Raw genomic sequence first — 27,125 nt, 5'->3', positions numbered from 1 at the left:
GGGAGAGCTGAGATTAGTATCCACGCAAAGCAGGACTGCTTATTTCGGAATGCCCGCCAGTTAATTACGTTATTTTAATAGATCACTCGGTATCCGGAAAGCTTTACTGACGTCTTGATGAGGTCGTACCTTGAAAAGTAACAAACTGTAAATAATGGTGCCTAGCACCTACCGACCCGCGTTAATAAATTAGGAAAGAGTGTGTACCGTGTATGAATCGATTCGCCCCGAGCAGCGAGGAGCCTTACGCAGCCCTGCTTTCAGAGGCGCCTGGAGTGGGGGAAAAGGAGGGGAAACGGAAGGCGGTCAGCTTTCCGCTGAGATTTCTGGAAGCGTTGCTCGCATTTTCTCGGATGGGATAGCGAATTCCGCTGCCGCCGCCAAATGAAGATTCGTTAGTTTTCTCTCGGATACCGGAAAACTCGTAAACGTGTGTTTTTGCAGTGTTTTATTTATCGTCAGACCCTTTCGCTACTTGACAACTGAGACGATTCGGCGATTGTTGATTTAATTTACAAGTGTTTTTTTGAAATGCGCCTTTTAAATAAATTTATAGTCGAATCAAATAATAAGAAAACGCGGCGATTTATTCACTACTGAAAAAGTCAATTTTGTTAAGCAAAAAATAAAATGTTTGCGCACCTTAATGACTTTGACTTAAGAGTTTGACTTAATTATTCCCGTTTTATCCGAAACCGGTATTTATTAAAATAAATGTGTATTTTTTATAATGGCTTAACTTTATACATAAATTTTTGTGCCATATAATTTTGTCACACCAATTTCCAAGTGATAATCGGTCATGAATTTTATTTGATAATTGAAAATTGTCGACAAACATTTATAAATTAACTTAAAAAATAAGTATCGACAAATCACAACGGGTCTAGTGATTGCCTCGTTGGTCCTGTGGTTTAGAGGAGTCGCCCGGCTGAGGATTATTTGAAGAAACTTCATGCTATCTATCATGCCGGTTTGACCTTACACCGTCGTATTTGGAAAAGAGGGTTTCTCATAAGACTGCCTAAGGAGTAGAATGTTTTGTGCATGTAATTTTATGATTTATAAATGATAAGTCGATTAAAAAGTAGCTAAATTCGAGGATATCAAGTTACGTTGAACAAAATATGTGTTATATGTCAAAATTTAAAAACTAATGTTTTAGCACCTACGAATATAAATGCGCCCCTGAGGTGATTTTTCACATTAAATCCCATATAAAAATATCATACTTATACAAAATATACATGCTAGAAATTATAAAAATCAGAAAACTGATTGCATGGAAGAAATATTTATTTATTTATTTATATATACGCCTAAAAAGGCTTTTACATAGAAGTGATACATGGTGCAGTGTACATAGGAGAAAATCTGTATTATACAAGAGATACTGACAGTAAATAGGTGTTATCCATTGTAAAGAATTTAAAAAATACACAGTTGTAAAAGTGTGATTACAAGTATAATGAGAAAATATTAAGAAATAATTTTAAAAAAAACTAAATAAAAAAAATGTATATGTGAAGCAATATTAGTAAAACGTAAGAGTAACATAAAGTAAAAAAATAAATTACAACAACACTACATATAAGACAAATCATTAAAACTAATTTACCAACGCTACTCTAATTTGTAGGATTCGACAAAGTGTTGGTATAGATTATGCTTAATTCTATAAATGGAGTCAATAAATAAATCAATATGCAGCTATATAGGATTTTCGCGTGTCTGTTCGGTCCAGAAGTCAAGATACAAGTGGGTGCTTACTTGTATCTTGACTTCTGGACCGAAAAGACACGCGAAAGCGTTCAGTTTGAGACGAAATTCAGGACATAAGGCCTCTGAAGATGGACAGTGATATCTGTCCGAAACGTCAGAAATTAAAAAGTCCTTTTAAGGACTACTTTACGCGGGTAAACCGAGAACATTATTCTACATTACTATGTATATATATATACATTTCACGACCACTAAAATACGGGTGTTTAGTGTTTGGTTTGAATTTTGTCGAGTAAGCAATTAAGTCACTATCAAAATAATAACTCACTGTCAAAATTTAAAGCATCAATAATTATTTTTTCGAAGGAAGCAGAAACTTGCGGTTTGACGTAATTACACTAAAATATTAATATTTTCGTGTAATACACCAAACAATTCATTTATTTTTAAATAAATATATCAACTAAAATGAAATCAATTAAAATATAATGATAACAATGATTTCTGTTAGGTCTGACGATAACGTGTTTACTTCGGTTGCGCAATTTTTACTGAGAAATTGATTATTTATTTATTTATTTATTTATGTCTATTCTTGAATACACATTTTACAATTTTTTACAGTGGTTTATATTGTAGTACAGAAAAATAGGTATAAAAAATAAAGAACATAGGTTGATGTAGGTAAAACTGTGTGTGGTTGATATTGTATGTTACGTGAACACCTCACTAGGAGAACCTGTGCTGAGGTGTTTACGTGTTTGTGATTAAGTGTGACAGGTATTTATGTGTTGTGGTAGAAAGTTATTTTTTTTTTTTTTTTTTTCACAGACATATTGAAACATGAAAACATACATATATATGTGCGTGTATGTAATTTTTGGATAATTCTTAAAGAACGTGTATAATATTTAATTTTATTTATCATATTTTGGTTATGTTTGGTTTGGAATTATAATCTTTTGAATAAAGTGAATATCTTGATTTTTTATCCAGACTACGATATGTTTTTTGAGAAAGTTTGTAGATGTATTTGTAGTCATTAGTTGTTTCAAAGTAATGGGCATACTGTTAAAAAGTTTGGTTGCGTAGTATTGAAAGTGTCTTTGTCCGTGTGTGGTGTGTGTTATCGGAATGTTCAGTGTTTTATTTGTTGATGACCTGGTTTTTATTATGGCTTTTGGTTGATTTGTAATATGAAGATTATTATGGATGAGATGTAGGAGAGCAGTTTTGGCGTAAAGTTGTCTTATTGACATGACGTCTAGAGTTTTGAAAATTTTGTTTGAGTCTGTGTAGAATGGTACTTGCAGTATGAGTTTTATTATTGCCTTCTGAACTTTTTGAATTGGGTCAATTGTTATGTTTGTAGCGCTTCCCCAAGCTAATATTCCATAAGTGGCAATGGATTGACACAGTGCAAAATATATTGATCTGAGTATTGTTAGTGGAAAAATGTTTTTGATGGATTTTATTAGGTGCAAGACTCGTTTTAGTTTATTAGTGATAAAATTAATGTGTTCAGTCCATTGTAAGTGTGTATCAATAATAACTCCTAGGTATTTTATTTGTTTTACCCTTTCGATGTGTTCGCATAGGCAATAGGATGATGTTTGTTTACAGTCATGCAAAAACAAGTTCAAGTTAGAAGGAGGTTGACCTCTTTGTGTTATACTATGTGTGATGTATTTTGTTTTGACTGTGTTAACGGTAAGAGTATTTCTGTTTAGCCATTTTATGACAATTGACAAACTTTTTTCAGCTGTTGTGAATAAATCTTTCCATGTGGCTGCTTGACACGGAAGAACTGTATCGTCAGCGAAGGTCACGATTTTACCATCAATTTCAATGTCACATAATTCGTTAATGTATATGAGGAATATTAGTGGGCCAAGTACACTCCCCTGTGGGACTCCGTACGTGATTAAAAGTGGTTCACTTGTCTTGTTGTCAATTTTGACTTGTTGTGTTCTGTCAGACATGAAACTTTTCATTAATTCCAATTCTACTCCATTAATGCCAATGTTTTTTAGCTTCTTGAAAAGTTGTTTGTGCGAAATTGTATCGAAGGCTTTAGATAAGTCCAAATAGATTGAAATTACTTTTTTTTTGGCATCTAAATTATGTGTAATAAACTCGGTTACAGTGGCAATTGCGTTTTCTGTATTCCTATTTTTTCTAAAGCCGTGTTGGTTAACTGAGAGTATTTGCATGTTTTCCGGATAATGTTGCAGCTGTTCTTTTATTGCTTTTTCAAGAATTTTTGACAACGTGTTTAATAGTGTAATGGGTCTAAAGTTGTTTACACTATTTTTAGGTCCTGATTTATGAATAGGAATAACCAGACCCTTTTTTAGGATGCTCGGAAAAATTCCTTCTTTCAGGCTAAGATTAATAACGTATGTTAGTGGAGTAAGTAGTTGTTCGCTTAGTGTTATTATTGTTTTAGAGTCTATTCCGTCAGGACCTGATGTTGTGTTATTCTTTAGGGAATGTATTAATTTTTTGGTGTCTTCCAGAGTTACTCTATGTAATTTGAAAAGACTGACACTATTTTTGTGTTTGCACTGAGTCGGAATTTTTTGAGGTTCTTGATTATCGTTACTAGACGACTTTTGTTTTATATTTTCGGCTAGGCTTGCTCCGATATTTGTGTAATGTCTGTTTATGTAATTAAGGATAAGTGTAGGATTTTTGTGGAAGTCGACTTCTTCGTCGTTGATAAGTATTTTTTTTATTTCATCATCTTTGTTTTTTTGTGTATTTGTACTTTCCCTCAGAATAGACCAAACGCTTTTCGGGTCAAAGTTAGCAGTAATCAGTTTGTTTCTGTAATACAATTCTTTGGCTTTTCGTATAATTAGAGAACAAGTATTTCTGTACCTTTTATAGAAAGAGTTCAGAAAAGTATCATTTGGGTTGCGTGTGACTTGTTTGTGTAGTTTATCCCGTTTTTTAATGCAATTTATTATGCTTTGAGTAATCCATTTTTTTAGTCTTATTTTGCGGTGCGTGAAAGATTTGAATGTTTTTGTGGTGTTTTGAGTGATGAGCGTTTGTAGGTATGTTATTAAGTAATTCCAGGCTTCTTCAGTGTTGTTAATTTTTTTAAGGTGTTCCCACGTTTGTTTTTCTAGGCATTTTTTTAGGTTCACGTAGTCAGTTTCAAATTTTGTGATATTGTTTTGAATTGTTGGGTTCAATGTCTGTGTGGTCAGTCCTATCATTGTTGTGTAGTGGTCTGTGATTGTGGATTCAAATACTACGCTACAGAATTTGTTTTTGGATTTGATCATTATGTGGTCTAAGCATGATTCCGAGTCTCTGGTAACTCTGGTTGGAGTGTTGATGGCGCTTATTATGCCATGTTCCAGGAGCATCAGTTGGTATTCGATATTCTGGGGATGGCCTTGTGGAAGTATATTTATGTTGAGGTCACCAGTTACGATGATGTTTTTGAAGTGGGTAATTTTTTTTATATGAGTGTCGAGAGCTGTTAGAAAGGGCGTAATGTTGTGTGATGAAGGTGATCTGTAAATAGCGAGTATGCACGTATCTGGGTCAGCGATTATTTGTAAACAATTTGAGTTTTCTAGGGTGAATTCTGAGACAGAAACGTTAAGATTATCTTTTATGTAAACGACAACTCCATCATTTTGGTTTTGGTATTTTGTTGTGAAATATGAGGAGTAGTTATTTTTGTGTTTTACAGTAAAAGAGGTTGGGATCCAGCATTCTGTTAGTATAATAATATTGAAGTCTATTTTAAAGGAAGACAAGAGTATGTCTAGTTCGTCGTAGTTTTTGTTAAGAAATTATAGAAATTCATATTACATAAATATGTTCACACTTGAAATTTATGTGTATGATATTGATATGACTTATGAACTTTGTAGAGGGCTTGAATAGTACAACACGCCAAACAATATGCTAGAAAAACTACTTTAGAATAAAGAAGTAACGATGAAGCCCTTCAAACTGTGATTATTCCGATTATGTGCTCCCTACAAGTGACGTACTTATACAAACAGACCGGAGCTATAATTGTGATGCTCCCTACAAGCGAGGTCCTTGTTCAAACGGACCAGAGCCATAATTGTGATGCTCCTTACAAGTGACGTCCGTATTCAAACAAACCGGAGGCATAATTGTGATGCACTGTTATGACGCTACGTCACAACGTCCAATGATGACGGGATTTTGCATTAATAGCAATATAATGGTCAGCATTGTCTTTGACTAAATAGACTTCTAAAAATAGACTTGTTTACGATAAGCCTAATTGACTAGCAGTATTATTATTCATTTGAAATCAGAAATAATTTTCACTTATTCTAATAAGAATAATTCACGGGAGTATTTTTTTAAAATACCAAGCGGTCTCTACATATTTATTAATGTGATAAATTATTAATCGACAGTGGTCTCGATTATTAATCGATAGTGGTTTCGATTAGTATCGATTATTTTTTTTTCTCTTCTCATCTCTTTCATAATAATAATTTTTTTTTTTTTAAAAAAGAAAAATGGGTATTTCGAATTAAAAAAAAAGAATAATAAATATTTTTCTAACTTAACATTTTTTTTGGAATTTTTTTTTTTCTAGAAATTGAATATTAACTTAAAGCCTCAAGATGTCGTCACCTATACCAAATATTAATAATGCATCAAAAGAGGAACTAATCGTAGAGCTGACATCAAGAAACATTATACCAACAACTACTTTCGAAAGTTTACGTAAACAGGCGCGTGATTTTAATAAAAAACTGAACAAATCCACACCTGTTGACTCAGAATTAATCGACACGGATTCTGAAGGGGAAACACAGGGACCGTATAAAATTATCAAACATACAAAAATTATTTACAAAGAGCCCACAATAACAAACGTCGATAGTTGGAATCTCAAATTTGATGGAAAAACAAATGTCAGAGAATTTCTTCTTCTTCTAAACGAGAAATGTAGAGTCAAGAATGTCTCACACGAGAATTTAGTACGCGTTTTTCCGGAATTATTAGAAAGTGTTGCCTTATTATGGATTAGATCCATTTATCGTGAAGATTTACAGTGGGACGAGCTGTCGAAGTTATTGATAAAACAATTTGAAGGTAATGACTTACAGACAGACATGAAAATAAAATTGTTTAATATGAGACAACCAAAGGACATGTCAGTGTTAGAATTCACATTAAATATGAAGGCGTTAAATAACATGCTGGACGCGAAATTACCAGATAATGAATTACTTCAACTTGCAAAAAAAGCTTTATCTCGCAAATATACAAATCTTTTAGTTTCTAGAGACATTGATACCTTTGAACAATTAACCACACATGCTGGAAACCTTGAATCATTTTTAACATTAGACCAAGAATTTGCGTCTTCGTCTTTAGGTTTCGGAAGATCGGAAAATAAAAAGGCTTACAATAAAGTAGAACAGCAGGTTCCCTTTATTACAACAAATAATAATAATAATAATCATATAGCACTCTTTTTAGGGTGAATTGCCTAATACAAAAAAAAATAATAATAATTATAGACGCCCGTCGTACAATTTCAAACCACCGGTTGGTAATAATAATAATAATAATTACAGGCAGCCGTCTTATAATCCAAGACCACCTATTGAACAAAATAAAAATTATAATCTTTATCATTCAGAACGCAATCGTGGTGTTCACAACACACAACACCCTTCTCATGAAGAACAGAGCCAGTCTAGAACTTTCACGAGGAAAGTTACTTGCCAATTTTGTAATATTCCTGGTCACTCTATTGATAATTGCAGAAAAAAGGCTGCGTTACCAAATAAATCCCGTGTTGGAGCACTTAATAATTCAGGATTAAGAAAATCAAAAAACTAGATGGGGGTCAATCTCGCCATGCCCTTTCCTGTCGCGAAAGGAAGAGGGAGTGGGAGCGTTGGCTCCGTCTGGTTCACCAGTTCCTTTCGGTTCCTTCGTCCGAGGTAGTGGGCCCATTGCCACGGGAGGCGGAAACTGGAAAGGATGGTCGACCGTATGCTCGTATAAATATATTTAATGATTATTTTGATGCTTTGTTAGATAGTGGTGCTTCTCTCTCGTGCTTGGGAGGTGACACCTACAAAATTTTTGTAAATTTAGGTATAGTATTAGATAAGGTTAGAATTAGTGTTACGACAGCTGATGGAACGGCTCAGCCTGTCTTAGGGACAATGACGTTGCCGGTGACGTGCAAGTCCATTACAAAGGAAGTTTTATTTTACGTCATCCCGTCATTGTCTCCAAATTTTATATTAGGAATAGACTCTTGGATGCAATTCCGCATCGCACCGGAGTTGTTTTCAAGAGCAAATCAACCTTCTTCGGAAGGTAAGATTAATGGGTTGCGGGCTATTAGGCCAGCCTCATCATTATCTCCGTCAGAGAATCGGGCTCTCTCTGCGGTGATCGATAAATTTAAATCCATCTCTTTTGAAGAACGCGGACTAGGTTTGACACATTTGGTCAAAAATAGAATTGTTACCACAGGACCTCCAATAAAACAGAGGTATTATCCTTTATCCCCAGCTAGACAAAAACAGTTGGAAAAGAAGTAGACGAGATGTTAAAATTAGGAGTAATCCGTCCTTCGCGTTCTCCCTGGTCAAGTCCAGTACTTATAGTGACAAAAAAAGACGGAACGGGTCGTTTTTGCCTCGACTCACGAAAAATCAACAACGTTACAATTCGCGATTCCTATCCTCTTCCGTATATATCAAGGATCCTGGACAAGCTTGGCGGTGCCAGGTACGTATCGTCCATAGACCTTTCTAAAGTTTTTTGGCAGATCACTTTAGATAGGGACTCCTGCCAAAAGACAGCGTTCGTTGTACCGGCTCGAGGATTGTTTGAATTCACACGGATGCCCTTTGGACTTAAAAACGCCCCTAGCGAGCTCCAAAGATTGGCCGACGCCTTGTTCGGTCCAGAATTCGATGAAAACGCTTTCTGCTACTTAGATGATCTTATCTTGGCGTCAGAAGACTTAGAATCACACCTTGATTTATTGAACCGTGTTTACGAAAGACTACAAGACGCAGGTCTAACCATCAACCTAAAAAAATTGGAGTTCTGCAGAGCCGAGCTCAAATATCTTGGTTATATGGTTGACTCGCAAGGTCTCCGGACAGACCCTACAAAAATAGAAAGCATTAGAGACTTCCCCGTACCTAGAAATGCAAAACAAATTCGTGCTTTCATCGGTTTATGTGGATATTTCCGAAGATTTATTAAGGGTTTCTCAGGCATTGCCGCCCCACTTACCAGACTTACTGGTTCCAAGAAAGGAATCAGCAATTTTTCTTGGTCTCCAGAAGCTGAGACCGCGTTTAACGACTTGAAAAAAGCCTTGACCTCGGCTCGTGTTTTAAGTTGCCCGGATTTTTTCAAGCCCTTTGCAATACATCGTGATGCAAGTTCTGTAGGAATAGGCGGAGTCTTAATTCAAAATAAAGATGGGCAAGAAAATCCCAACGCATATTATTCACGGTGCTTAAACGTGCACGAGCGAAATTACGGCATTACAGAGCGGGAACTTCTAGCAGTGTTGGATTCAGTAACGCCCTTTAGACCTTACATAGAGGGTGCACACTTTACGGTTGTTACTGACCACTCAAGTTTAAAGTGGCTGGGGTCTTTGTCAAACCCTAGTGGTAGATTAGCACGGTGGAGTTCTTGTCTCTCACAATTCTCCTTTAACGTTGTCCATCGCAAAGGGACACAACATGTAGTACCAGAAGTACTCTCACGAATGGACCTTGCCGTATTGTCGGGTATAGATTCAAGCCATACGACAGATTCTTGGTATTTAAAAACTTGGAAAGGTTGCCAAGAGTTTCCTCAGAGATTTCAAAATTTTTAAATAAACAACAATGAATTGTTTCGACATACCAAGACTCGTCTGGCTTTGTGCGAGGACACCGCATGGAAAAAGGTGGTTCCTCAGGAAGATAGACAGGTTATTTTAGCTAACTCACACGAGTCCTCACGAGCTTGTCATCCTGGAGTATTTAAAACATACAAAAAATTACAATTACGATACTATTGGCCTAATATGTACAGAGACGTTAAAAAATTTGTGAGTCGCTGTATTATCTGTAAGGCACATAAAATAAGTACATCCCCACCTAACGGCATCTCTTCAAACCCTAAAAAAGTGACAAGACCCATGCAAATGTTGTCTATAGATTTAGTAGGCCCTTTACCTCGGAGCTACTCAGGTTTTACTGTTATTCTGTCGTGTGTAGATGTCTTTTCTAAATTTACATGGCTATTTCCGCTGCGCGACGGCTCCGCGAAAAGCATCGTAAAAAACTTAGAGGAGAACATCTTCCTTGTTCACGGTGTACCACGTACTGTCGTCTGTGACAATGGACGTCAATTTGTTTCAAAAGAATTCAAAGACTTACTTAATAGTTACAACATACGACCACCTTTTTACAACTCATTGTATACTCCTCAAAATAATGTAGTGGAACGTTACAATCAAACATCGGGAACAGTACTATCTATTTTAGTTGAATCGGATCACAGGAATTGGTCTAAGTTTCTTCCTCAAGTTCAATCAGCTATGAACAATACGGTCAATTGCGCTACAGGTTATACACCTTACTTCTTAATGCACGGTCGGGAGCAGATACTAGACGGCGATCTGCATCGTAATCCGTTAGCCGATGAGGAAACCAATTCGCAAGGTTGTGCTCAACCTAAAGCATATGCACAAAAATTAAAAGAGTTGTCTTTGGTCTACGAGCAAGTCTCAAACGCTCTCCTCAAAGCTTATCAAAAGGGAGCTAACCATTACAATTTGCGCAGGAAGCATATTACTTATCAGGTAGGTGACCTGGTCTGGAGAAGGAATTTCCTACAATCTAGTGCATTGAATTATTTTGCTCAAAAACTAGCCCCTCGTTTTATACAAAATGTGGTAGTAAAGAAGAAATCAGACTTAATTTATACGCTAGCTGATTTAAAGGGCAAAGAAACTGGCGACTTTCATGTGAAAGACATAGTTAAGTCGGACAACGTACCAGTTTAACCTTCTTCCGACGATGCTTCGGAGGGACTGGCCATCCTTGCCGAAGTACTCGGAATAAAACGTAATTAGTTTCATTTGTTCTTTTTGTAATGTTCGGATTTTCACAGCCGGTCTGATCAACCGAGTTGGGATACTCCAGCATTCTAGACAGACTTTGGTCCTGTCATACGTGCATTTTGTTAAAATCACTTAAGTAAACCGCGTGGGCGTGTAATGTGATTCAAATTGTCGCCACGACAAAACTTTTATATTATATATGTTATAAAACATTTATTTTTCGACTCTAGTTATGATACTTGAGTTGATTATTTCATATTATTCAAATACTACTTTTTATTTACTTTATGTACCTTATTGCACGGTTCGGCCAAGCAGATGAAAGCAAAGCAAGCAAAAAAAAACAAACTATTTTATATATGTGTTTTAATTTGTAAACTTGAAATACTCGTTGACAATCGCCTACTGTCAACTTGCGTTTCAAGCCCACTTGTTTACATTATGTTTAGTATGTAAGTAAGATTGGTTATGGTTGGAATGACCCCTGGATTGCACAGATGTATTGGTCTAGACATCTTTGTACTCTAAAGTATCACCAGAATTTCATTGTTTTTTTTTTATGTTACTCTTCTTTATATTCAAAATACCAATGTCTCTATCATATTTTCTAATAATATAATTGGTAACTAAGAAAGTTTTCCCAAATAATATATTAAATTAAATATCTGTTCTTATATACTGTTCAACTTGTTGTTTTGAGAGCACAATTACATTAAAATGTCTATTTAATTGATAATAGATTACATGTTTTACCGATTACACCATATTTTTTATCATGGATGTATACTATAATACTAGCGCCTTTCCTATTGGTTAGGTTGTTGACATTCCTTATGGATTACCCTAGCTTACACTCCTGCGAGCGTGTAAAGACTTACGACTTCTTAAGAACATTCTGAGATTTGCATTATTACAATGTTTCTTTTTATGTAAAACTACTCTGTGAAAACTCACCCAAAGGACCGATTTAGGTAGAATAGGAAAGCTCTTAGTAGTGAACATTTTTCTTTCTCCTAAAAGGACGTAGATTCAGTAAAGTGAGGGCTGCTTGCACCCTAAAGTGTTGCCTAAATGGCTTTCTAGAACCCTACCTTGGGTCAGTGATGCTATGATGCATATAGTGTATAATTGATGTGCTGGACACACATAGATATAATTTAAGATTAAGAATGTGTTGTCCAAATAAAAGTGTTTAGACTTATAAAAGTAATGATGTTTATGCTGTAGATGTAACGTTAACGGTAGTCCAAGACATAAGTCAGATAATCTTCACCCAGTATTTTCAATGCTGCGGGTGTTGACGGACCCCGTTCACGGAACATTGGTTCACCTTGTTCTTTAGGTTAAGTTACCTTAATTTTAAGTTTTTGGTCTTGAATGACGGCGTTGTGAACCCACCATCTTGCCGGGCAAGATGGGTGCGATTGGAATCATAATGAACTCATTCGGATTGTATTTTATTTTATTTTTATTTCTAGTAGTGTGCCTACTACATTACAAGTTTTACTTATAAATGCAATTTTTTTTTTCTCTTTTAGAACACCCGGAGGATTGACCTGAACAGATTAGGATTAGGTTAGTTAGATAAACATGTTTGAGGGCAAACATTTGTTGGGCGAGCGGGGTATTGTTATGACGCTACGTCACAACGTCCAATGATGACGGGATTTTGCATTAATAGCAATATAATGGTCAGCATTGTCTTTGACAATCTTTGTTTATTTTTAATAATAGCAACTCCGAGAGGCAAGAAGAACGAAGCTTCCTGTATCCGGCCACTCTAAAACGGATTCACGAGCAGGCCAAGTGGATCCGTTGGATACAGTCAACTAGTTAATTAAAATGTCATCTTAATCGTACGATTTCAAGCACAGTAGTGCGAGTGTTGTGTACTCATTATGAGTTGTGCATATTTCGAAATGTCAAATCAATAGTACGAATGTTAAATTTACGGCGAGAAGCCGAACTCGATTGAATGGCGTAACGAACAGCATCGGAATATTATCGGCACCCGTCCTGGTATCCTCAAGTGATTGTTGTGCTTTTCCGTAATAAACCAAACCATCTATTTGGCGAGAATGCGTTTTGACCATTATTTACTCACATACATCGCCGCCGCGGGACGCACCGTTCATGCGACAATTAACGTGACTATAGACCATCACCACGTCGAGGGTTTCATCCGTCCCACTACTCCTGGGATTGGATCCCTGACAACGCCGAGGGTCCCCCCCCGTTCCACAGCTCCTGGGACTGGATCCACCACAACGTAGAGGGCTGCTGCCAACCCTCGGATCTCTCCGACGCTCAACATCGAACGCAGTGTTATTAGATAGATAGGAATAGTAATGAGTTTTATCGACCCGGGTCAATCCTTTGGGGTGAGTCATCTTATATATAAATTGAACCGATTTATAATGTCAAACTGTAATTTGAAATATAGTAACCTTACATGTTTCTATAACAACTATTCTTTTCATCTGTGATGTCCTAAAATATTGTATACAGGTTAATAATGTCACGGCCCTCGAGGTAATCTGCTCTAACTATTCAACCTTACAGCGAACAGCGACAACGCAATGTTGTCTGGCGCCCTTTTTAAAATCAAAGTTGTTCGTTATCTGTTGTAAAACTATTAAATATGAACTAATTAGTTCATACCCACTTTTGCCGTAACAGCACCCTACAAGCGACGTCCTTCTACAAATGGACTGAAGCCATAATAGTGATGCACCCTACAAGTGACGTCCGTATTCAAACAGACCGGAGCCATAATTGTGATGCTCCCTACAAGCGACGTCCTTATTCAAACGGACCAATATTTGTGATGCTCCCTACAAGTGACGTCCGTATTCAAACAGACCGAAGCCATAATTGTGATGCTCCCTAAAAGCGACGTCCGAATTCAAACAGACCGGAGCCATAATTGTGATGCTCCTTACAAACAACGTCCTTGTTCAAACGGACCGGAGCCATAATTGTGATGCTCCCTACAAGCGACGTCCTAATTCAAACGGACCGGAGCCATAATTGTGATGCTTCCTACAAGCGACGTCCTAATTCAAACGGACCGGAGCCATAATTGTGATGCTCTTTACAAGTGACGTCCGTATTCAATCGGACCGGAGCTATAATTGTGATGCACCCTATAAGCGACGTCCTTGTTCAAACGGACCGGAGCCATAATTGTGATGCTCCCTACAAGCGACGTCCTAATTCAAACGGACCGGAGCCATAATTGTGATGCTCCCTACAAGCGACGTCTTAATTCAAACGGACCGGAGCCATAATAGTGATGCTTCCTACAAGTCACGTCCGTATTCAAACAGACCGGAGCCATAATTGTAATGCACCCTACAAGCGACGTCCTTGTTCAAACGGACCGGAGCCACAATTGTGATGCTCCCCACAAGTGACGTCCGTATTCAATCGGACCGGAGCTATAATTGTGATGCTCCTTATAAGTGACGTCCTTTTTCAAACGGACCGGAGCTATAGTTAAGATCTTTTCTATTATCCCTATACATTGTGCTAATTGTCACGAAGTTTTATAAAATATTTACTCCACAGAATTCACCTTATTGTTTCGTGGGAGTAAATTTGTATGCATTCATTGTGTGAATAATTTTAATTTACAGAAATTAACTCAACTTCTTCTTTATATAAATATAACGGCAAATTTAAAGGCGCAAAAAATTGCGCCTCATAATTTTACCTCTTGTGGGTATTAAAAATATTATCTGGCTTTTTCAGACATTTCTTAGAAACTGAACTTTCAAATCTGTTTGGTTATACTATGTTCACGATGACGAAAGCTTTATAAAATTTGTGCAACATATTAATCGATTTTAGGGCTAATTAGTTAATAAATTACAGTCAAAATGTGTAAATAAAAGTTAACAAAATACGTTTGAGGATAAAAAGTGTAATCTTCCCTATGTTATATTACACAACAGTTCAACTACTACCTAAACACTTTCCTCCCGAAAGAGGAGGCATGAGGGGTGGGTTGTCCCAGTCAGGGGTAACAACACAACTCACTATATCAGCTTAGGCTAGTAGTTACCAAGTCTAACAGCATCCAACTTTGTTGACAGCAGCAACAGTCACTTTGCGGAATAATTCAATATTTGGTCACACTATAGGTAAAACACTTCTTGAGTAACTTGCACTACGCATAGTTAGTACTTCTGTATTCATTTGAAGATAAAACACGTATTATGTATATGACGTTGCCTTTGAATTTAACGATTAGAAACACCTACGTTTCTTGGTCTTCAAGCTGAACTCCGGAAATTAAGAATGTTGTTGAACAATAATGTTCTATAGTTCGACGGTACATCTTAGGTTTAGGTGCGGCCCAATTGAGGCAATTAATAGGTACGCAGATATAGCGGATCTGTTTAACTGCACAGAAGCTAGGTAAAAAAAGGCTTAACTATCATATCTTCTTAATCATTATTAATATAACGCAAGTCTACTCACACTTGTTGATAATATTTTATATGTACTTGTTTCTCCTTCTACATAGAGCTTGCATTTATTTTATACTTTCTGTCGTCATTTTGATCAATGCCAAAGTTAATTGTCATTCTGTGAGATGTAATTATTGTGTATGATATATTTATACCGTTGATATTAAATAAATAAATATTTTGTTCAACCTAGACACGAGAAACTGCAGATATTCCATAATATTAGAAATCACCACCACATCATCAGCATACTTTTAACTGTTTAACTGTTCAAAGATTAATAAATAAATATCTTATTCCATGTATAGTCCTAATCTTCGGTATTGGAATCTCAAAAAGGCATAATATATCCAGATGAGAACATTCTCCGATGTGTAAATCTCCTGTGTCTTTGTTCCTTCTTACAAAGTGCTGCAAAGCCGGCCATTCTTCTTACAGGTCTTAGAATCGATCTCAGAAAACACACCATAATTTTGCATTCATACAGAATTGACGTTTTGTTGCACTAGATTAACGAAGAGTTTACCACATTGTTTAGTATTTACTAGTTCGTAAAGTATTGATCACAGTTTGCAAACTCCTGCCTCGAAGTCTAAGGTCCCGCTGAGAATAACGCCGCTTGCCGCCTGCCGCCTCCGCCGCCCGCACAGCTGATATTTATGGCGTTTCCGATTACACTAATTTGGCCACCCAACGATTAATGGCCCTTTGCGCCCGAAAAAGAGATAACCCTCGACGAATCGGACACTTTGTCACGTGGGTAGTACTTATGAAAAGGTCATGTGGAGTTACGAAATACACTCTTATTAAACGTAATTGAGAGATATGGACTAAAGAGTGACATCTATTTTGTCTTATAGCCAAGTATTTAAACATATTTTATGAACATGCGGAACATTTAACATTCGCTACAAGGCGTCGGTATATTTAACGATTGTAACATTATACTTGTATAATAAAATGTATTGAAGCGTAAATGATTCGATAATTTTCAAAATACCTTCAAGATTTTAGACGTATTATATTCATAAGTATATACGTATATATGCATTCGTATTCGCCGAGCACAGAAGCCAAAATATGGATACATCCTACCGATGAAAATCAGTTTTTGTGTATTTTTTGAGACCATAAAATACTCGATAAAATAAATACGAAACTAACAAACAACATCAAACATCATCTAAATATAATATATAAATAAAAATGTAAATCTCCTTCAAGTTCTTCACCGATTGCTTTGAATTTTGACACAACGCATTCAAACGCGCTTTTATTATATAGTGCCATCTGTTGCAACACGCGCTATTGTCTCTCTATTCGCATAGACAGACTGAACCACAGCAACGCGCGTATGCTTTTATTATATAGTGCCATCTGTTGCAACACGCGCTATTGTCTCTCTATCCGCATAGACAGACTGAACCACAGCAACGCGCGTATGCTTTTATTATATAGTGCCATCTGTTGCAACACGCGCTATTGTCTCTCTATCCGCATAGACAGACTGAACCACAGCAACGCGCGTATGCTTTTATTATATAGTGCCATCTGTTGCAACACGCGCTATTGTCTCTCTATTCGCATAGACAGACTGAACCACAGCAACGCGCGTATGCTTTTATTATATAGTGCCATCTGTTGCAACACGCGCTATTGTCTCTCTATCCGCATAGACAGACTGAACCACAGCAACGCGCGTATGCTTTTATTATATAGTGCCATCTGTTGCAACACGCGCTATTGTCTCTCTATCCGCATAGACAGACTGAACCACAGCAACGCGCGTATGCTTTTATTATATAGTGCCATCTGTTGCAACACGCGCTATTGTCTCTCTATCCGCATAGACAGACTGAACCACAGCAACGCGTGGCGGGGTACTGCTAGTGCGATATAAATATAATGATTCTTTTTAAATTAAACTGAAATGGACGGACCTTCAAGTAAGGTCATTTGATAAGAATCGAACCAAATTCTGTATTTCAAAGATAATGGCATCACATTTAGAAGGAATTTCTTATCATTTTCTTTGTCGTACGATTTTATCGGTGATATTTTTTCATCGGAAAGAAACTCATTAAAACTTTTTCGCCTCCAGATAATTTTTGAACTTGGGGTCTGAACCAAACGCGCACAAACTTTCTTGAAGATAAACTCAATCTCACTTGAATAATTGTAAACGAATATTTACTTTTAGAATGCGAAGAAATATAAATATTTCAAATTACTTTTCTTCAGAAGGTTCTAATTCGAGAGGCTTAGTAATATGACTTCATTTCAAGCATACCCCTTTCCCATAGAATAAAAGAAAGTCACTCTTTACATTGGTTTCCATTCGAATCTACATGGAAGGCATTTCTAATCGAAGTTGTGTGTTTAGTGGAAACAAAGTAAATAGACATATATAATATTATACTTAGTGAAAGGATTAAATAGTGTGAAAACATTCACCTCAAGAGCGCTTTACAAATCAATTATATCTAATTTAAAACTTATCACTATGGCTAATATAACTAGTATCTTATAACTAAACGAGGTACACCAAAATGTTAAAAAATTATGGAGTTTTTCTAAAAGTCAACAAAAAAATGATTGTGGATTTCCCAATAACATGTACTTAAAATAAAAATGTGCCGACAGTATCGAAGGTATAGTTAATCTATTTGCTGATTCATTTAAAAGTGTTTAAGCCTCAGATATTCGTGTCCATACGATTCCCGATATTTCAGTGGAAGAAGTATTAAATCTAAGCCAATGTTTCATCAAAAAAAAATCTATAGAAAAAGTCATAAAAGAATTAGATAGCAATAAATCTGCTGGACCGGATGGTATTCCTCCAATATTTTTCAAAACCTGTGTTAGTAGTCTGATATATTCTCTTTATAAACTCTTTAACAATTCTTTAAGTTCTGGTTCTTTTCCAGCTCAGTGGAAAAAGAGTTATTTAACCCCAATTCATAAAAAAGGAGATAAAAGCGATATATCAAACTATAGACCAATTTGTATAATGTCTGCTTTACCGAAAGTTTTTAAGAAATTAGTACTAGATATCATTGTAAAACCTATCAACAACATTATTGTTCCTAACCAACATGGCTTCATCACAGGTCGCTCTACCTTAAGTAATTTAATGATTTATGAAAATTACATATCTGAATCTCTGGGTCTCAAACAACAAGTGGACAGTATATACACTGACTTTAGTAAAGCTTTTGATAATGTTCAACATCACATACTTATTTATAAACTTCGATTGTTGGGCATCAAAGGTAAATTATTGAGTTGGATTGTTAGTTATCTTAGCCATAGGGTGCTTAGTGTAAAGATTAATTCTGTACAATCTTATATATTCGAGGCCACAAGAGGGTTTCTCAAGGGTCCCACCTCGGCCCAATATTTTTCTTATTATTTATCAATGACATTGTTGACCAATTTAATGATGTAGAAGTTCTCCTATTTGCTGACGACTTAAAAATATATAAAAGAATACGAAATGTATACGAGTAATTTAGAACAACTTCATCAATGGTGTGAACAAAATGCTTTATTTTTGAACATTCAGAAATGTTAAGTAATACGATTTTCCAAAACTCGTTATAATATATTACATGAATATATATTAAATAATATTAAATTAATACCAGTATCACATATTCGTGACTTGGGTGTAATATTCGATGAAAACTTGTCATTCATTGAACACATCAACTATATAACTAATAAGGCTTTAAAGATGCTTGGCTTCCTTTGCAGAACTTTAACTGATTTTAAGTCCATAGATTGTATGAGAACCCATATTTCATTAGTCAGAAGTCAATTGGAGTATAATTCACCTATTTGGTCCCCTTTATATAAAGTTCACTCCGATAATATAGAAAGAGTTCAGCACAAATTTCTTGAGACGTAAATTTTAAGCTCGGAATTCCTATTGATTACATTAATTATGTCAGTTTGATGAATCAATTGCATCTAATAACACTGTCTGACAGGAGAATTATTTCAGACCTGGTTGTGTTACACAGACTCATTAACAACTTAATTGATAGTCCTGCCATCCTAGCCACTATTAAACTACATGTGCCGACTAGGAATACAAGACAAAATATAACATTCTTCTGTAATACATACTCGACCAACTATCAGACACACTCACTGACCAATAGGATGCATGATCTGGGCAACAAGTATGGGGGTGCTATTGATTTATTTATTGACTCCATTAAGCATATATATATGTATATTAATCTACACCAACACTTTGTTGATTCCTAAAAATTAGAGTAGCGTTGGTAAATTAGTTTTAATGATTTGTCTTATATTTGTTGTTGTTGTAATTTCTTTTTTACTTTATGTTACTCTTACGTTTTACTAATATTGCTTCATATTTTTTAATATTTTCTCATTATACTTGTATCACAATTTTACAAGTGTGTATTTTTTACCTTCTTTAAAATGGATTACATCTGTTGTATAATACATATTCTCTTATTGTACTGCATCATGTATCACTTCTATGTAAAAGCCTTTTTAGGCGTATATATAAATAAATACATAAATAACTAGTTAATTATAAGTAAGCAATTACATATTTTAGTTTTTCACGAATAAGCATCTTTTCTAACACTTTTTTTTTACAATGTGATTTTTGTGACTTTTGATGTGTGCTCTAACCTCTATCAATTGGACATGGCACTTTTGGTCATGCTTCCTTATCAACTTTTCACTCAATTACGTGTAAAATTTTGGGAAACTTTTTATCGTTTTTGGTTATTTGTTTCAACTCTTGCTTTTTCACTCTTTCACTGCACAAATCTCTGAAGACTTATTTTATCGAAACTATCATGGAACGCTTTATGCACATCTAATAGAAATCTAATAATCAGTATTTGCTACTAAGGAAACAACTTGTCGAATAAGTGCGATTATATATAAAATCACTAGTCAGCAAATTCTACGCACTTACACAAATAATTACGGGCACAGGCACTTTAAAACACATCATTACAATTCTTTAAATAGATGATGCAGATATTACGACTGAAAGCGTCATAAAGCTAAAAATACCAACTTATAATAATAATAATATTGGAAAATTTGTAAAGCGCCGCTTTTGTGGAATATCACCTCACCTATGTTTGTGTTATGCATTTTATGTGAATTGAATATTGCCAATAGTTTATCCGTTTTATTTCAGAATTTGTAACGACAAAAGTAACGTTTGGCCGTCAATTTGAGGGTAGTGTGATATGGTGAAGGTTCTAGCAATAAGGAAGCGGTTGTGGCGTTGTTTCAGCACGAGCTACACCACGGCCGCCTATGGGAGCCATGGCAACGTGTTCATCCGACTGGACGCCTTGGGGCGGCCTGCCAGCGCGGGCAGCGGCTCCTACGCCACCATCGCCAGCATACACAAGTTCCCCCTAGGTATGTCGTACGATATTATAATAAAGGTATTATTATTGTTGGATTTATGAAGCTGAAAGGATTTATTAAAAAAGTCTTTCAAAAGAAGAAATTGAAATCAAATGTTAGGAAAAATTACGACATCTATGCAATGGCACTATAAAAATAGAAGACACTTTATATTCACATTAATCGAACAAAAACAATACCCGCGCTATGAAAAGGATAGCCATTCAAATAATATTTATGTGGATTGGCCGCTAAAGTATGGACCTACTTCATTGAAACCACACTAGTTTTCTTAGTATTTATCTTCACTATATTTCATGTGAAAGACACCTCAAAATGTAATATTTAATCATTGAAGACAATATTAGCGGTTCTCAAACTAAAATTTGAAACAGAAAATTCAGAAAATACGCCCGCTTCTAGGAAATGAACCTTAGCCTTGTCGGGGCGCTGCTCTAGGTGCATCCGTACGTATATGTGACCTCATTTTTTTCTAATTTGTATGTTTCAAATGTTCGTTTGAGAGTCGCTAATATTGTCTACAATGATTGAATTATACCATGTGATGTTTCTTTTATGAAGTTAATCCATAAATTAAAATATTCATCATAGACTTACAGAAAAATCAATAGATGTCGCCCATTAAAATTAAAAAATATTTATCCAAGACATTATCTACATGGCATTTAGCTCGTGATGAATCTTGCGATCATACATAAGAATAGCAGCCATGTTGGTATTTCTTAGTGGAAGTATAATACCGTATATATACATTTGACAATAGTGTCGCATTAGTAGAGCAGGGTCCCGGCAAGTCCTAGGTGCGACTGTATCTTTTACTGATTTTTATTTTTTAAATTTTCGTTTGAGAATCGCTAATATTGTCTTCAATGATTAAGTATTATTATTTCACAAAATAATTTTTATTGCTTATAATATTTATCGCTTGTTGATATAAAAAGTACCTACATCCATTTTAATTAAAAGTTTCAGTGAACTTGAATAAATTAAGCATGAATATTTCACATTACTTACTTACCCATGCATAAAAAACCGAAATTGGTATGTGTAATGTGCTGACTGTTACCCTAGCTTCATTTACATAACATTATTTGTATTTTGTCCACCGCTATCATGTTTGCTTTCGTTTGTCGAAGAAGTTTTGAATAGTCAACCCCTTTTGGAGATGACGTCTAGAACTTTTGGATTCATATCCCATTCTACTGGCAGGGTAATAACCCTAGCCTATCATATATTATTATTATATGTTGGAAGATCGGGTAGATGATTGATGGATTGATGCGCGATGAGAGTAATATGTGGTGGTGATTTAGGAAGCCGTCGCTCGCCATCTCCGTACGCCACGACGCAGCTGGGTGGTGGCGGGGGCGGGGGCGGGGGAGGACGCGGGCACATCTACGCGCGCCCGGAGCCGGACGTCTAGAACTTTTGGATTCATATCCCATTCTACTGGCAGGGTAATAACCCTAGCCTATCATATATTATTATTATATGTTGGAAGATCGGGTAGATGATTGATGGATTGATGCGCGATGAGAGTAATGTGTGGTGGTGATTTAGGAAGCCGTCGCTCGCCATCTCCGTACGCCACGACGCAGCTGGGTGGTGGCGGGGGCGGGGGCGGGGGAGGACGCGGGCACATCTACGCGCGCCCGGAGCCGGACGTCTAGAACTTTTGGATTCATATCCCATTCTACTGGCAGGGTAATAACCCTAGCCTATCATATATTATTATTATATGTTGGAAGATCGGGTAGATGATTGATGGATTGATGCGCGATGAGAGTAATATGTGGTGGTGATTTAGGAAGCCGTCGCTCGCCATCTCCGTACGCCGCGACGCAGCTGGGTGGTGGCGGGGGCGGGGGCGGGGGAGGACGCGGGCACATCTACGCGCGCCCGGAGCCGGACGTCTAGAACTTTTGGATTCATATCCCATTCTACTGGCAGGGTAATAACCCTAGCCTATCATATATTATTATTATATGTTGGAAGATCGGGTAGATGATTGATGGATTGATGCGCGATGAGAGTAATATGTGGTGGTGATTTAGGAAGCCGTCGCTCGCCATCTCCGTACGCCGCGACGCAGCTGGGTGGTGGCGGGGGCGGGGGCGGGGGAGGACGCGGGCACATCTACGCGCGCCCGGAGCCGGACGTCTAGAACTTTTGGATTCATATCCCATTCTACTGGCAGGGTAATAACCCTAGCCTATCATATATTATTATTATATGTTGGAAGATCGGGTAGATGATTGATGGATTGATGCGCGATGAGAGTAATGTGTGGTGGTGATTTAGGAAGCCGTCGCTCGCCATCTCCGTACGCCACGACGCAGCTGGGTGGTGGCGGGGGCGGGGGCGGGGGAGGACGCGGGCACATCTACGCGCGCCCGGAGCCGGACGTCTAGAACTTTTGGATTCATATCCCATTCTACTGGCAGGGTAATAACCCTAGCCTATCATATATTATTATTATATGTTGGAAGATCGGGTAGATGATTGATGGATTGATGCGCGATGAGAGTAATATGTGGTGGTGATTTAGGAAGCCGTCGCTCGCCATCTCCGTACGCCACGACGCAGCTGGGTGGTGGCGGGGGCGGGGGCGGGGGAGGACGCGGGCACATCTACGCGCGCCCGGAGCCGGACGTCTAGAACTTTTGGATTCATATCCCATTCTACTGGCAGGGTAATAACCCTAGCCTATCATATATTATTATTATATGTTGGAAGATCGGGTAGATGATTGATGGATTGATGCGCGATGAGAGTAATATGTGGTGGTGATTTAGGAAGCCGTCGCTCGCCATCTCCGTACGCCGCGACGCAGCTGGGTGGTGGCGGGGGCGGGGGCGGGGGAGGACGCGGGCACATCTACGCGCGCCCGGAGCCGGACGTCTAGAACTTTTGGATTCATATCCCATTCTACTGGCAGGGTAATAACCCTAGCCTATCATATATTATTATTATATGTTGGAAGATCGGGTAGATGATTGATGGATTGATGCGCGATGAGAGTAATGTGTGGTGGTGATTTAGGAAGCCGTCGCTCGCCATCTCCGTACGCCACGACGCAGCTGGGTGGTGGCGGGGGCGGGGGCGGGGGAGGACGCGGGCACATCTACGCGCGCCCGGAGCCGGACGTCTAGAACTTTTGGATTCATATCCCATTCTACTGGCAGGGTAATAACCCTAGCCTATCATATATTATTATTATATGTTGGAAGATCGGGTAGATGATTGATGGATTGATGCGCGATGAGAGTAATATGTGGTGGTGATTTAGGAAGCCGTCGCTCGCCATCTCCGTACGCCGCGACGCAGCTGGGTGGTGGCGGGGGCGGGGGCGGGGGAGGACGCGGGCACATCTACGCGCGCCCGGAGCCGGACGTCTAGAACTTTTGGATTCATATCCCATTCTACTGGCAGGGTAATAACCCTAGCCTATCATATATTATTATTATATGTTGGAAGATCGGGTAGATGATTGATGGATTGATGCGCGATGAGAGTAATATGTGGTGGTGATTTAGGAAGCCGTCGCTCGCCATCTCCGTACGCCGCGACGCAGCTGGGTGGTGGCGGGGGCGGGGGCGGGGGAGGACGCGGGCACATCTACGCGCGCCCGGAGCCGGACGTCTAGAACTTTTGGATTCATATCCCATTCTACTGGCAGGGTAATAACCCTAGCCTATCATATATTATTATTATATGTTGGAAGATCGGGTAGATGATTGATGGATTGATGCGCGATGAGAGTAATGTGTGGTGGTGATTTAGGAAGCCGTCGCTCGCCATCTCCGTACGCCACGACGCAGCTGGGTGGTGGCGGGGGCGGGGGCGGGGGAGGACGCGGGCACATCTACGCGCGCCCGGAGCCGGACGTCTAGAACTTTTGGATTCATATCCCATTCTACTGGCAGGGTAATAACCCTAGCCTATCATATATTATTATTATATGTTGGAAGATCGGGTAGATGATTGATGGATTGATGCGCGATGAGAGTAATATGTGGTGGTGATTTAGGAAGCCGTCGCTCGCCATCTCCGTACGCCACGACGCAGCTGGGTGGTGGCGGGGGCGGGGGCGGGGGAGGACGCGGGCACATCTACGCGCGCCCGGAGCCGGACGTCTAGAACTTTTGGATTCATATCCCATTCTACTGGCAGGGTAATAACCCTAGCCTATCATATATTATTATTATATGTTGGAAGATCGGGTAGATGATTGATGGATTGATGCGCGATGAGAGTAATATGTGGTGGTGATTTAGGAAGCCGTCGCTCGCCATCTCCGTACGCCGCGACGCAGCTGGGTGGTGGCGGAGGCGGGGGCGGGGGAGGACGCGGGCACATCTACGCGCGCCCGGAGCCGGACGTCTAGAACTTTTGGATTCATATCCCATTCTACTGGCAGGGTAATAACCCTAGCCTATCATATATTATTATTATATGTTGGAAGATCGGGTAGATGATTGATGGATTGATGCGCGATGAGAGTAATGTGTGGTGGTGATTTAGGAAGCCGTCGCTCGCCATCTCCGTACGCCACGACGCAGCTGGGTGGTGGCGGGGGCGGGGGCGGGGGAGGACGCGGGCACATCTACGCGCGCCCGGAGCCGGACGTCTAGAACTTTTGGATTCATATCCCATTCTACTGGCAGGGTAATAACCCTAGCCTATCATATATTATTATTATATGTTGGAAGATCGGGTAGATGATTGATGGATTGATGCGCGATGAGAGTAATATGTGGTGGTGATTTAGGAAGCCGTCGCTCGCCATCTCCGTACGCCACGACGCAGCTGGGTGGTGGCGGGGGCGGGGGCGGGGGAGGACGCGGGCACATCTACGCGCGCCCGGAGCCGGACGTCTAGAACTTTTGGATTCATATCCCATTCTACTGGCAGGGTAATAATGGATTGATGCGCGATGAGAGTAATATGTGGTGGTGATTTAGGAAGCCGTCGCTCGCCATCTCCGTACGCCGCGACGCAGCTGGGTGGTGGCGGGGGAGGACGCGGGCACATCTACGCGCGCCCGGAGCCGCCCGCCTACTTCCCGCCCACCAGCTCCTACTGCGCTTCGGATAATCTCACATGTGTTTCCCAGGTGAGTGATAATTGACTAATTTTACTTTTTCATGATTTAAACAAGTTCTTGAAACCTCTACTTGTTTCACATCGAATTTTGTTGCGGTTAATTTGTTAAGTTGTAGTCCTTTCCTTACTTAAAAAATAAATGTCCTGCAATATAAAACGGCATTAAATATTATAAATCCTCACAATACCCAACGCAAAACTGACATACAAAATGTCAGTGAATACGGTGCAATAAAAAATATGTCTCTCTGGTAATTTGATTCCATTCAATTATTAAATTTTTAATCTTCCTGGAAAACCAAAGTTTAGAATATTTATATAAAGTATGATAAAACTTAAAATATATAAATCCCTTGTCACTGTTTTCGTACACGATAATCTCCGAGGTAATTTTTGAAATTTTTATTTTTATTTTTATTTTTTCAACGATTTTTTTTTTCAGATTTCTTATCTAAAAATAAACACAACCACAAATTTTAACTTCCCCACAAAGAAGACGGTCTATGGCAGGACAACGTCTGCCCGAGCTCACTAGTACATATGTAAAAACAGTCCCAACAATCGGTTTCACCTCAGTGTTTTAGTGATTACAAAAGATAATTATCTTAATCAATTGTAATACCTAAATACGCTCAATGAATACTTTCCTACCTTATTTAAAGATAAACAATTGTAATACCTAAATACGCACAAATAAATACTTTCCTACCTTATTTCAGCATAGTCAATTGTTATACCTTAATGATTACTTACCTACCTTATTTCGCGATAGTCAATTGTAATACCGAAATACGCTAAATGAATACTTTCCTACCTTATTTCAAGATAAACAATTGTAATACCTAAATACGCCAAATAAATATTTTCCTACCTTATTTCACGATAGTCAATTGTTATACCTAAATGATTACTTAACTACCTTATTTCGCGATAGTCAATTGTAATACCGAAATACGCTAAATGAATACTTTCCTACCTTATTTATAAACAATTGTAATACCTAAATACGCCAAATAAATACCTTTCTACCATATTTCACGATAGTCAATTGTTATACCTAAATACGCTAAATGAATACTTTCGTATCTTATTTCAAGATAATCAATTGTAATACCTAAATACGCTAAATAAATACTTACCTACCTTATCAATCTTTGTGGATGAACTATTTTATCCATAAGTTATTCTGCTTATTTTTAAAAATATTTTTCATCTACGTTAGTGGAGAGACATTGGAAAATCCTCTGTTTAAAATTAATTTGTACCTA

At 38.1% G+C, this 27,125-nt stretch overlaps 1 protein-coding gene across 1 annotated transcript in view; it reads left to right on the top strand.

Annotated features, from left to right (window-relative positions):
- LOC149424793 (inactive tyrosine-protein kinase Dnt-like) overlaps positions 1-27,125 on the top strand; it is a 180,739-nt gene that overhangs the window by 87,095 nt on the left and 66,519 nt on the right. Inside the window, exons 6-7 of the mRNA XM_089646736.1 lie at positions 20,612-20,742; positions 25,716-25,867. Coding sequence (XP_089502862.1) covers positions 20,612-20,742; positions 25,716-25,867 — 283 coding nt within the window. The remainder of the gene's footprint in view (positions 1-20,611; positions 20,743-25,715; positions 25,868-27,125) is intronic.

Source organism: Hesperophylax consimilis, chromosome 3, assembly GCF_061612785.1.
Source record: "Hesperophylax consimilis isolate HC1 chromosome 3, BYU_Hcon_1.0, whole genome shotgun sequence".
In the NCBI taxonomy this organism is placed as follows: domain Eukaryota; kingdom Metazoa; phylum Arthropoda; class Insecta; order Trichoptera; family Limnephilidae; genus Hesperophylax; species Hesperophylax consimilis.
This window is presented reverse-complemented; position numbering and strand designations above follow the sequence as displayed.